The following is a 12,951-nucleotide window of genomic DNA, read 5'->3' on the forward strand; positions in this document are numbered from 1 at the left end:
ATTGTATTCTTCCAAATAAATCATTGTATTATTAAATGCTTTTATTGAAATCATCATATTAATAATTTTATTAAAATTGCAATTATGTAAACATGTTCCTTTTGTTTTAAAGTTAAAGATGGATATAGTCCCATATGACTGTATTAGTAATTTTCATTAAACATGTTTCCAAAATAATGTCTAGTCTAAATCCATTTAAATTCCTTGTATACATACTTTGGAAGTTCCTTTTTCACTTCACTGTATTATTTACCTCCTTTCTTTTGGCGTTTATTTGTTGACCCTGTTACTTAGCATCACCTTTTCCCTCCTGGCTTTTAGTTATCTGTACATTCTCTATTTTGGCCTACTTCTTACAAGTTACTATTATTCTGATATATTTAGAAACATCTCCATCATACATACAGATTTACAACTTGTCAGTTAGTTATTGGAAGGGTTTTTTTTGTTTTGTTTTGTTTTGTTTTTTAAAGAGATAGTTTTTAGATTGAACTGTCCATGTATTTCAGAGGCTGATGAACTTATGGACTTGGTGAGTCTTGGAGATACACAATTTAGGATCTGAAAAGCAGCATTGTACTGCAGTACCAAGAGATTGTCACCAGGGTGCTGTGGTCTCCTTTCTGTTACCATCTGAAAATGTGTCCTAATGTCAAATAGAAGTCTCAGAAATTAGATATATGATAAAACCCTTCACTATTAAATATCAGATATTTCCTTTAAAAGAAGGACATGCAAACTTTGGAAGGCTTCCAATGGTATATTGAATGTGCCTATTTATGACAGCAGGTTAATTCTCTAGTCTTATCAATGCAACAGGATAAAAATTCTTAAATTGTCATACCTGAGTGTCTGTTAACTTGTCATTTTTCCTTGCTTGCTATGACTATTACGCTTAAAAATTGTCCCTCTCTCTCTTTTCTCTTTTCTCTCTCACTCAATCTCTCTCTCTCTCTCTCTCTCTCTCTCTCTCTCTCTCTCTCTCTCTCTCTCTCCTCTCTCACCTTTTTCTTCCTTTTCACTCCCCGACTCTCTCTTTCACTCTCCTTTCACTTTCTTTAAGGTTCATATTCTTATCTGATTCTGATTGTCCATAATGACTGTTTGGCATATTCTACAGGCAAAGGTCCTGAGACCCTTTTTGCCGGCTATAACCTCAATGATAATGAATGGCACACGGTGCGTGTGGTTCGTCGAGGAAAAAGTTTAAAACTAACAGTGGATGATCAACAAGCCATGACAGGTAAAAATCTCCTGCCTCTAATACTTTTTCTTTCTTTCCTTTCTTTTGCCTTCATGTCCCTGCCCTCTATTTTGTTGATTTCCCTTTTCTCTTTTTCCTTTCTCCTTGATTGATCTGCATTCACAAGTTTATATATTTTACAATAATTTTTAATTACTCATCTTAAATAATTTTATGCTCAAATTATTGCAGATTACTCTCAAGTTGGTTTCTACAATCTTGTGACAGGTTTTCACACCTGTTTTATTTGTTTGTTTTATTTCTTCTAACTTTTTTTCAGAAAATGATATTCAGGCACCACTTTAATCTGCTTATATTCACCAGCAGAATTATTTATTTAATTTGCATTTAGTGAGGGATAATGTTTTGAAATTTACTTTAAATTAAAATATAAACAACATAGTGTCCCCCTTCTCCCTCCACCTCTTTCTATGGCTCCTACAAAGCCTAAAATTTATACTATCTTTTTCTTAAATTATTATTGTGATATACATGATAAATATCATGGTATATATGTATATGTTTATATAGTGATGTGTGTATACATATGAATGATACATGCATATGTGAATGTCACATGCATGTATAAACATAAATTTACTGAGTTTATTAAACTTTGCTTGTATGTATATGTTTTTAGTGTTAACAATTTGGCATTGGATCACTAGTTAGGGGGCTAATTCCTGGGGAAGATTAATTTTCTCTAAGCAATTGTTAATTGTTTGTAGCACTTCACCTAGTTGTAGGACCCCACTGAGAACAGGAACATCTACACTGGGTTCATTGTTTAGGTCTTGTTTAGGCCCCTTATTGTTGTAATTTTATGCAGCTTCCATATTATATCTAGAAGACACAACTTCACAGCCAACTTCCTGGTTTTCTGGTTCTTTTAATCCCCTTACCCACTTTTGCAATGTTCCCAAGCCTATGTATAGGTGGTATATGATAAAATGTGTTCAGCATTACAATCTTCTCAGCAGGTACAGACTGGAAATCTCTACATATGTGTATCTGTATGGATATATTCATAAATAAAGATGTATGCATATATATTAGTTGCATGTCCCCACAAATATAAACATAGACATGTGTTAGAATACATGTGTTCATGTTGCTATGTTTATGCCTACAGCATTGTCTCTTGATTTCCCTCATATTACATTCCCAGACATTTTCTTTTAAGATTAGAATTCTAACTACCAATTATTTATTTGTTCAATATGATAATGCATCTAAAATACTTTCAGAATCTATTTATCATTATAATCAATAAATAATTTAGATCATTTGCTTCTTTTCTCCTGCCAGCCTTCATTCTTTTCTTGTTATTACATACATTCATCTTTTTATGGTTACACTAAACTTGTGGGGATTTTGTTAAATATAATGGTAGCAGAATTTGGACAATTTTATTCATACAATTCACAGGTGCACCTCATCTTGAGCAATGAAGACAGGAATGCAAGTAAAGAGATCCAAGGAGGGGGGCTGGAGAGATGGCTCAGAGGTTAAGAGCATTGCCTACTCTTCCAAAGGTCCTGAGTTCAATTCCCAGCAACCACATGGTGGCTCACAACCATCTGTAATGAAGTCTGGTGCCCTCCTCTGGCCTGCAGGCATACACACAGACAGAATATTGTATACATAAATAATAAATAAATATTTAAAAAAAGAGATCCAAGCCGGGCAGTGGTGGCGCACGCCTTTAATCCCAGCACTTGGGAGGCAGAGGCAGGCGGATCTCTGTGAGTTCGAGACCAGCCTGATCTACAAGAGCTAGTTCCAGGACAGGCTTCAAAACCACAGAGAAACCCTGTCTCAAAAAACCAAAAAAAAAAAAAAAAGAAAGAGAGAGAGAGAGAGAGAGAGAGAGAGAGAGAGAGAGATCCAAGGAAAGAGAGTCTCTAGATTTGCACAAATTTTGGGGTACCCCTTAACTGAGAGTCAGTATTTTTCATTTCATTACATTGTGTGTTTGTTGATATGTGCCCTCACTGAACATGAGCTTGTCATGTATGCACTTACTCGAATCTGTAAGACAAACCTCATCATATTCCTTCTTGACATCATTCCCATGTCATTAGTAAATCCTGTGAATTGTATCAATAAAAATGTCCAAATTCTGCTTCCATTATATTTGACAAAATCCCCACAAGTTTATTGTAGCCAATAAAGATGAATGTGTGCATGCACATACATATACACATACATGCGCACACGTGTGAACACACACATGCACACACACACAATCATATCTTCTTCCTATTTAAAACCCCTATTAGATGATAATCAGTTACGATGCCCTGTGAATGACATGGCCTTTAATACTCTTCTAATTTTGTATGAACCACAAACCCCACCTGCTCATACTTTTCACTCAGTCAGTACCCAAATACTGCATTCCTCTGTCTCCTTTGTATGGTGTCCAGCCCTCGATTCATCTTCTATGAGATTTAATATGGCTTTCTGTTTTGCAATTCTTCACATTTTTAGCTTAAATTTTACCTCAGTCTGTGTTTACTAATACCGTGTCCCAGTCATAAAATTCATAGCATGTCTCAGAATTTTGTTCTTGTACATCTAATTAGGTGTCCACATCTTTACTTGGTCCCCTTAGACTAAATGTGTCTCTCAATACTGCCTATCCAACTTTGGGGTCTTTTGAAATTGGGCCAAGTATTTTCTTGTAACATGGTTGCTTCCACACTGTCACTACCTCCTTGTTTTTGGGGTTTCTGTCCTAGCCAGTCCCCGCATTTGTTAAGTCCCAAAGAAAATCACACAGAGGTCTACATTAGTTATAAACTGCTTGGCCCATTAGCTCAGGCTTCCTATTAACTCTTATAACGTATATTAACCCATTATTCTAGTATATTTTAGCCACGTGGCTCAGTACCTTTTTCAGCAGGGCAGGTCACATCTCCCTTCTTCTGTGTCTAGGCAGGACACAGAATTCTCCTGTTTTCATTGACCTGCGTCTACTTCCTGTCTAGTCCTGCCTATATTTCCTGCCTGGCTACTGGCCAATCAGCATTTATTTAAAATATAATTGACAGGAATCAGAATTGTCCCACACCACGTCCTTATAATTTATGATATCCATAAACTTCATTTTCAGAAAGAAAAAATTATTTTTTTCACTGAACATTTCCATCTTTCTGAAATAAATGTCCTTCCCTTCTTTGTAGCTCCCAAGTCCTTAGCAACATGAGATATTAATTTTGTTCAGAATAGTTTTCACATTTTTTGCCAATAGAGCTTTCAACAAGAAACACAGCAACTTCAGAATTGGAATCACCTAACTTAAGAAAGGCTTTTTAATATTGTGAAAAATTAATAAATGTCAACATCAATATCTTTTCATATTCTGTATCCTATATAGCTTATTAATTGAGTGCTGCTAATATCTCTAGAATTTTACTTTTGAAAATTAATAAAGATTGATTTTTGTTGTTACCAAAGAATTAAAACTTCAACAGAACAGTATTGAGGTCATTGAACAAAAATTGAGGAGCAAAAGCAAAATAATGTTATATGAAAAACCAGAATTGCTAAGAAGGTAATAGTAATTTACTTCAGTAACATAACCAGAGGCTATGTATGTAGTATATGGATGAAAAGATAGCCACCCTTAGTAAAGTGTGTATTTGCTTTTCAGCAGAAGTCAAATTAAACCATTGACTAAAAAGAAAACATAAAAAGGATAACAGATGAGCCATCATAGAGAAAAGAGGCTTCTCAGAGATTAAAAATTAAACAAAACACAATTCAGGGGACTTCTTTTGTACTAATGACTATTAGCCATTAAAGTCAATTGATAACATAAATATTTTGTCTTATATAACCAAATATTCCTTTTATATTTTATGTATAGCAATGTTTTATGACACTACTTAACATCTTTGCTGCTTTTATTAACCAAATGGAAGCTTCTCAGAGTGTTGATGAGAGCCCACATAGGTAGTTTCAGTATTCATTATGCCTAGAAAAATGGTTCATTGCATTTTCTTAGAGGTGATTCTGAGATTGGCCCTAATTAATGATTTCATTAATGTTATGGATGAAAGCATAGGATGAGCTTAATAAATTTTCCAATTATGCCAAATTAGATAGGGAAACTAGCCAAGAACTTGGTTGGAAGAACTCGATTTTAGTTTAAGTGACCTTTTTGAGTTGTAGCAGAAAATGAGGCGTACAGTTTAATTGAGAATAAGAGGCCGGGAGTGAGCCACAAGTGAGGATTAGCATTCATGGATGCTGTGCTTTGCCATTTAGAAAGCAAGTCCTTATCTTTCTGTTTAATTCCAAAGTTACAGGAAGATAGAATCATTACTCCAAAGGTAATATGGTATTAACAGTATTTGACTATTAATGGGGTTGACATAGACATGTGGTGAGATGGGAAGAGAGGTGGGGCTTATGAGGATTTGTCCCTGAATGAAGCTGCAATCACACATCCCACTAGGATATTTGAGACACAGAATCTCCTAGATTCGTGGCACTTGTATCCTCCTCAGACTGAATGTGCTTTGAATTAATGCATTTTGCTTAAATGGCCATTTCTGAGGAAGAATGTGAGGAAAATGGTATAGGTCAGAGATAATCTCTACAGTAATAGGAAGACCACTCTAAGGGGTGAATCTGGATATTCACACAAGGAAGGGAAAGTAAAAAGACTCTTTTTAATTTCAAACACATTTTAATTGTTCATTATTACAAAACATTCATAGCTCTTTCCTATTTATACACGGAATAGAACAATATATAAAAATTATTTTTTCTGAAAGAAAATAAAGAGAAACATTACATAACTACAAAGCTAAAATATGTGGGTTGCTAATGGATGTGCAGTCATCTAGATTCATTGCTCTTCCTGACCCCTCTTACCTTCTTTTCTCCCCCTCTTCTTTTCCATTTCTTCCTTTCTTTTACTTTTCATGAAATTGATAAATGCTAATGAGTATTTATTGTGTACAACAAGACACAGTTTTCCATGTGTCTTAGGCTGGTACAGAACTTGACTATGTAGGTCAAGCTGGCCTCTAAATCATAATCCCCTTCCCTTAACCCCTCAAGTCCTGACAGGACAGAAGAACTTCACCACACCTAGGCGGGAGGAGAAGTTTTATTACAGCTAAAATTCACATGGGAACTAAAACCTGGTCTAAGAAATTTTATTATATATGAACTCCTTACCCTTAAACCATACCCAGATATTCTTACTGTAAGCTACCTATCAAGTAAAAAAATTATTTTAAAAATGTTATTACAGTGAAAATTTGTAGTGCCCTGTGGAAGTCTTTCAGATGCACAATATACCAATGTGTTATCTTTTCTTTTAGGCCAAATGGCAGGTGACCACACAAGACTGGAGTTTCATAACATAGAGACGGGTATCATCACAGAACGACGTTATCTTTCTTCTGTTCCCTCAAACTTCATTGGACACCTGCAAAGCCTGACGTTTAATGGGATGGCATACATTGACTTATGCAAAAATGGTGATATAGATTACTGTGAGCTCAATGCCAGGTTTGGCTTCAGGAACATCATTGCAGATCCCGTCACCTTCAAGACCAAATCGAGCTATGTTGCCTTAGCTACATTGCAAGCCTACACTTCTATGCATCTATTTTTCCAGTTCAAGACCACATCCCTGGATGGACTAATTCTGTATAACAGTGGGGATGGAAACGACTTTATTGTGGTTGAATTAGTTAAAGGGTATGTACATGTCAGTTCAATGAAAAGAGAAAAAAACTGTGTAAGGTGAACTTCAATATCCAAAAGTCTATATGAAACTCAATTTGTTATCTTAATATGGTGGAAGACAGGAGGGGGAAAACAAATGGCTTAGTTGCTCAAAGCCTTTAAGAAAGAGACATCTTCTGTGCATCTGAAACAGTGCAGTTTCACGTGTATACAAGTATACGTGTAAGTGAAGATCAGATCTAGTTCATGGTAGGGTTCCTGTGACCCCCACTGAGTTTTGACAATGCAATAGGCTACTTTGTGCTAAATTAAATAGCTAATTCAGTTTATAGGATTAGTTCTTTAATGAAATTCTAATTAATTCAAGCTTAGTTCTGTGATGAAAGTTAGTTCTGTTCAGAAAGAATGATGAGTTAGTGAAATATTTTGATAATGTCATAACAAATGGACACATTTCCATGCATTTGGACATTCATTCATCCTAGGTGAATATTATTGTACATTTAATATAGACTGGATAATATGCCAGGTAACACACATAACATACAGAAAAGCATGTATGTTTCCCTTGCCGTCCTGTGTACATCTTAGATTCCTCCCAGCCTTGGAACACACATACATACCAACATACAGCATTACTAAGTCCAGGTGAATATGAAAATTCAACAGAAAAACATTGTAAGCAGTTTCCTGGGATGATCATGCAAATATCTTCGGGGGTCTTGGTGGAACAAAAAGACAAGTGGAACAGGACGTGTGCATTAGAACTTCGTGTTGACACATGAGAACCCATCTCCTCTAACAAGAATTGCTAGGTCCTTGTAATTGACCAAATGACTTGATGCCAGAAATGGGGAGCCCAGAACAGAGGGTGATCCTTTCTGCTTTCAGTTTCACAAGCAGGCCGCTCCATCTTAAGGTTTTAGAAGAAGGAATCCACTCAAAAGTGCCCTTTTATAATGTCTTGTTTATCATCATGGCTTATTCAGCAAGCAATGACTCTTCCCTCTCTTTCATTTTCTTTCTAGGTACTTACATTATGTGTTTGACTTGGGAAATGGTGCTAACCTCATCAAAGGGAGCTCAAATAAACCACTCAATGACAATCAGTGGCACAATGTGATGATTTCAAGGGACACCAGCAATCTCCACACTGTAAAAATTGACACGAAAATTACAACGCAAATCACTGCAGGAGCCAGAAACTTAGACCTTAAGAGTAAGTATTGGCTAAATCACAGTTTACAGCTCCTGTACTCTGTTCATGAGTGACAACCCTTTTGACTGACAGGGTACAGGCGCAGGCCTTCACAGTGCACAGCATCTGCCCACAAATGACAAAACCCTTTGACAGGGTACAGGCGCAGGCCTTCACAGTGTACAGCGTTTGCCCACGAGTGACAAAATCCTTTGACAGGGTACAGGCGCAGGCCTTCACAGTGTACAGCGTTTGCCCACGAGTGACAAAATCCTTTGACAGGGTACAGGCACAGGCCTTCACAGTGTACAGCGTTTGCCCACGAGTGACAAAATCCTTTGACAGGGTATAGGCACAGGCCTTCACAGTGTACAGTATCTGCCCACGAGTGACAAACCCTTTGATAGGAAACAGGCCCAGTTCTTCTGCAAAGGCTGACAGGAATGCTGGTTTTTTGCACATGATTAATAATACAACACACGAGTCTCTGTTCTCCTTTAATGTGGCATGAACATATGTATTTTTAATAACAGTTCAAAAATGCAACACCTAAGAATGCATGCATGATTAAAATTTAAAGGATGAGAAAAAATGTGCTTGTAATCTTGATATTGTTAAGAAAGGTAGGCACCTGCAAGTCTTCAGTCTCAGTGGCTTTCTATCAGTTTGGAGTTAATGGAACCAGATGTATACTGAGCTTCTCTTTAGTCCCCCCCCCCCCCCCCCGCCTTTGTTACATTCCCTAGATGCTATCAGACCTTTCTACCAACAGCTATGAGCCTGGCTTGTCCTTCATGATCAGTAGTGAGTTTTATTTTTCTTCACCACCTCCATGATATACACAGGCTCACACATACACGTATTTATATACATGTACATACACACATGATCTTGCTATCTGTCTATCTATCATCTATCTACCTCCCTATCTATATTTATCTATCTGCCATCTCTCTATCATTTATCTGTCTGTCTGTCTGTCTGTCTCTTACATACACACACACACACACACACACGAATGTTGCCTTAACAGGCTGTTCAGAAAGTCTTAGCTGACATTTTCTTACTTTACTGAGGCTTAATTTTTATGCTTAGAAGACATGCCAATAATAAGAGATAATGATATTAGATCCGATTTGGATGGGTCTCTGTGATTCACTGAGAACTATAGCTTTATATTTCATCATAATGATCAGGACAAAAGGCACTGGAGAAGGTTCCATTAGCTTTTCATTCTGAGTAGAAGAGAGCTGAGGATTGAATGTCTCAACCAGGGATGAAGCAGCTCCTAGAGGAAAGATAAGCAAACCCAGAGCTAAGCTCATGCTGACTTCCTCCTGCTCTGCCCTGGTGCATGACAAAGCCCCTCAGATAGCCTTTCAGGCGTATTTTGCTTTAAAAGACTGCTGGTTCATAATCATGAGATCTCTCCCTTTGATTTAGAAAGTAAATACACTGAGAGTTATAGAACTGGCAGGGGGAAATACAACAGCAGTCTTTCTAGAGGAAAAAAAAAGTGCAGCTCCTAAGCAAGGTGAAAGAAGAAAGTGTTTTATTTTGCATAATTGTCGAACATATTTACAGTGCTGGTTCTTTATTTGTCACACAGAAAATATGTGACAGTCGTCGTCCCCCTTGTTCCCAGTGAGCCCCTGTTAACTGCTAAGATACATTTGCTTCAGACCTAATAGCTTTGTTGACACCAAACCAGAAATGTAGAGAAATACACCTTAGCGAGCTCCACTGCTTCTCTGTCTTGTCTGTGACGAAAGTCTCCCAAATCTTTGGTTTCTGTTCAGGGGATGCCCTCCTTTTGCACGGTGGACCCAGGTGGCCAATGTCAAGGAAATGAGGAGATTGTGAAGGGCACTGGCCTGGCCACCACAGCAGAATAAACAATGCCTTGTTTATGTCAGAGAGACCTCAGGGCACATAGATGACTATGACTAGAGACCTCAGAGGCCATGTCATAAATTCAAATGACTAGGAACATGCAGTCCACCGTGGTTTGAAGCATTCAATGCTCATAGCCCAGTTTGTGAATGAAATCCAGGGCTGTGTTTCTGTGGATGTTTGGGACACCATCTCCTAAAAGATATTACTTGATTCTTAATCATTGAGATGGATGTAAGCAGAATAGGAGGCTGTCGTGGGGTTCTTCTGATGTGTGTGTGTGCCATAAAGGGAGCTTTACAAATCTTAGATATGTTTTCTTAAAAGGTCTACTGCTTTTTAATACTGATTATAAGAAAAGCATTTACCATAATTAAAAAAATACTGAAAATGTGAATCTGATATTGGGAATAAATTCATGGTCTTTTGTTTTGGTCTTTGTTTTTTTGATACAGTGTTTCACTGTGTAACAGCCCAAGCTGTCCAGGAACTCAGTTTATAGTCGTATTTTAAAAAACAAAAACTTGCTGGGTGGTGGTGGTGCAAGCCTTTAATGCCAGCACTAGGAAGGCAAAGGCAGACAGATCTTTGTGAGTTCCAGGCCAGCCTGGTGCTGCTGGTCTATAAGACAGCCAGGGCTACACAGAGAAAATCTGTCTCAAAATAGAAACAAAACAAAATAAAAACAACAAAAAGTCAGTTTAAGTTAGAGGTTAATGTCCCAGATGGATAATTAGTTTTGTATGTGTTTGCTTCAGTATGTGTGTGCGCGCATACATGCATGCATGTGGGGCAGGCGGTGCTGGCGTGGACCCTAACAAGGATCGTGGGTGTCTGGCCCTGTCCCTCACTATCATATCCCATTGAGCTCGAGCCTCTCACTGGATGAGGAAGTCGCAGCCACACTCCTGTATCGGCCCTGTGTCTCAGCCTTGGATAACAGGCACACGCATGGTCGGAAAGGCTTCTTGTGTGGACTCAGGGATACTGCATGTCTCATGCTTATGTACAAAGCACTCTTTCTTACAGACCCATCTCTTCAGCTTATGCAAATGAGGTTCTTTATCAACAAATTCTGTGAAGCTGCTGTGTTTTCAGACCTTTCCAGGTCACAAAATGAGAACTAGTCCCTAAAATTAGGCTGAGGTTTCCACTTGTGTGTGGCTGTGTGACTTTTAATTGGAACAATAACCCCCAAGAATCCCAAGGAGAGAGAGCGCGGTGTAAGACGTCATCTCCCGTGCACTCCCACCTTCGCTCTGCAGGACGGCAGTGCCAGGTAGATGTTATTTACCGAGCACTGACCCTCTGCTAGGGGTGATGAGCAGATGTGAGAGAGGGTGACAGGGTCCCGCCATGAAAAATTACCATCCCAAGAAGCACACTGTGTCTGAGCACTCATGCAGAGCACATAGCAGGGAGGAGAGCAATGGCGCCACATGTGGGCACCGAAACTGAGGAGAGCTGGAAGACTTATTGATGAAGCCATGTTTAAGGGATGCTTGAAAAACACCACCAAAGACTACTCCTTCCCTGGATGTGAGACCTGCCTGACTTGATGCCCTGAACAGACCATGCAAGCCAGTCATGTAGGATGGCGCCGCTAGAGGCTGCAAGAGGCAGGAAATCCCCTTATCTAAGTCGGTGGTTTTATTTGGGGCTTGTTTTCGCTAACAGTCACCTTTGATAATTAAACCTATTCTGATGTACAAACACCCTCTTCAAAACATCTTTCGTTTCCCAAGCGAGACCAGTCTGCTTACACCACACGCCTGAAGTCCATATCCTTCCCAGTGTAACTCACCGGGGAAGCCCCGGAAACAAGCGGTGTGCTCTTAGAGGTCCTCACTACGTTGTGCACTAGTATCCTGAAACAAGGCACCGTTTACGTTAAACAAACTTTAGCTTACCTTTTAAATTTTTTGAGTGGAGGTCGGTGCCTTCCGAAGTCACCGGGCTGAATTAGATTTTTGACACTTAACGTTCCTCTACCCGACAGACACACCAGAGGGCAGCATAGGGCCACGTACTGTGTTCCATGATGTTGAGGGGTGGGTGATTAACTCGCTCCGTTTGCGCTGGGAAACAGAATCGCTTTGTTTCCAGAACTTAAAATTCCATATTTAACCTGCACAGTAAAGTTCGCTTTTGTCCGTGGCTGTGTTTCATCTTGTAGATGTGAAGATGTGAAACCCAAACCTCTCTCTTCCCCACCTCAGTGGAAATAGTCACAAACAAGCCTCAATCTAAGGCTCCTCCGTGCTAATGACCATGTTCAAATGATCTTTTCTGACACTACCCAAGTTTCGCGGGTGATGCAGTTTGGTTTTCATCTTTATTCCCAGTTGCTGATGTCTGTTCCCTTTGGTTATAAAGCAAGCTGCAACACGCAATGAAAGGCTCCGCCTTCATTTGCTCTGGGCTAATTCCATAGTCCGACTCTATTCATTCTGGAAGGCTAGAGCCCCGGCCTCTTTAGTTAGATAATGCAAAACCTTCTTGTGCATCTCTTGTCCTAATTTGCGATTTGGTTCCTAAAAGTGTATGGAAAAGAGCTGATAGATTTAAATGAGGTTATTGTATGTAATCTTTATGAGTGTCCGGGAATTCGAATTGAGGTCAGACTTGCTTATTCACTTATCTAGTTCAAGAGTAAAAATAGAAAAGACGAATAGTTTTGGGACTCCATCTGCCATAGATGCCCTTCTTTAAATATTAAATCATCCGTCAGCAAAAGGAGGCACATTTGAATTTGATTGGGGCCATCATGCATCTGGGTGCGTAGCAGAGAGTGCCCTCACGTGGCCACTTAGTAAAATTACACCGAGTCATTCTTGGACCGTATCTAGGTCAGCAGGTGGTGAACTCTTTCTCCCTTCCTCCTCCTTTATCCCAAAGTATTTCA

The 12,951-nt window shown here is 38.8% G+C and overlaps 1 protein-coding gene across 44 annotated transcripts in view; it reads left to right on the plus strand.

Moving 5' to 3' along the window:
• Positions 1 to 12,951, plus strand: part of Nrxn1 (neurexin 1) — a 1,109,587-nt gene that overhangs the window by 512,730 nt on the left and 583,906 nt on the right. For all 44 annotated transcript variants that reach the window (XM_075984298.1, XM_075984300.1, XM_075984304.1 and 41 more), the window contains 3 exons: positions 1,121 to 1,243; positions 6,586 to 6,967; positions 7,984 to 8,174. In XM_075984298.1, coding sequence (XP_075840413.1) covers positions 1,121 to 1,243; positions 6,586 to 6,967; positions 7,984 to 8,174 — 696 coding nt within the window. The remainder of the gene's footprint in view (positions 1 to 1,120; positions 1,244 to 6,585; positions 6,968 to 7,983; positions 8,175 to 12,951) is intronic.

Source organism: Microtus pennsylvanicus, chromosome 8 (assembly GCF_037038515.1).
Source record: "Microtus pennsylvanicus isolate mMicPen1 chromosome 8, mMicPen1.hap1, whole genome shotgun sequence".
Lineage (NCBI taxonomy): Eukaryota > Metazoa > Chordata > Mammalia > Rodentia > Cricetidae > Microtus > Microtus pennsylvanicus.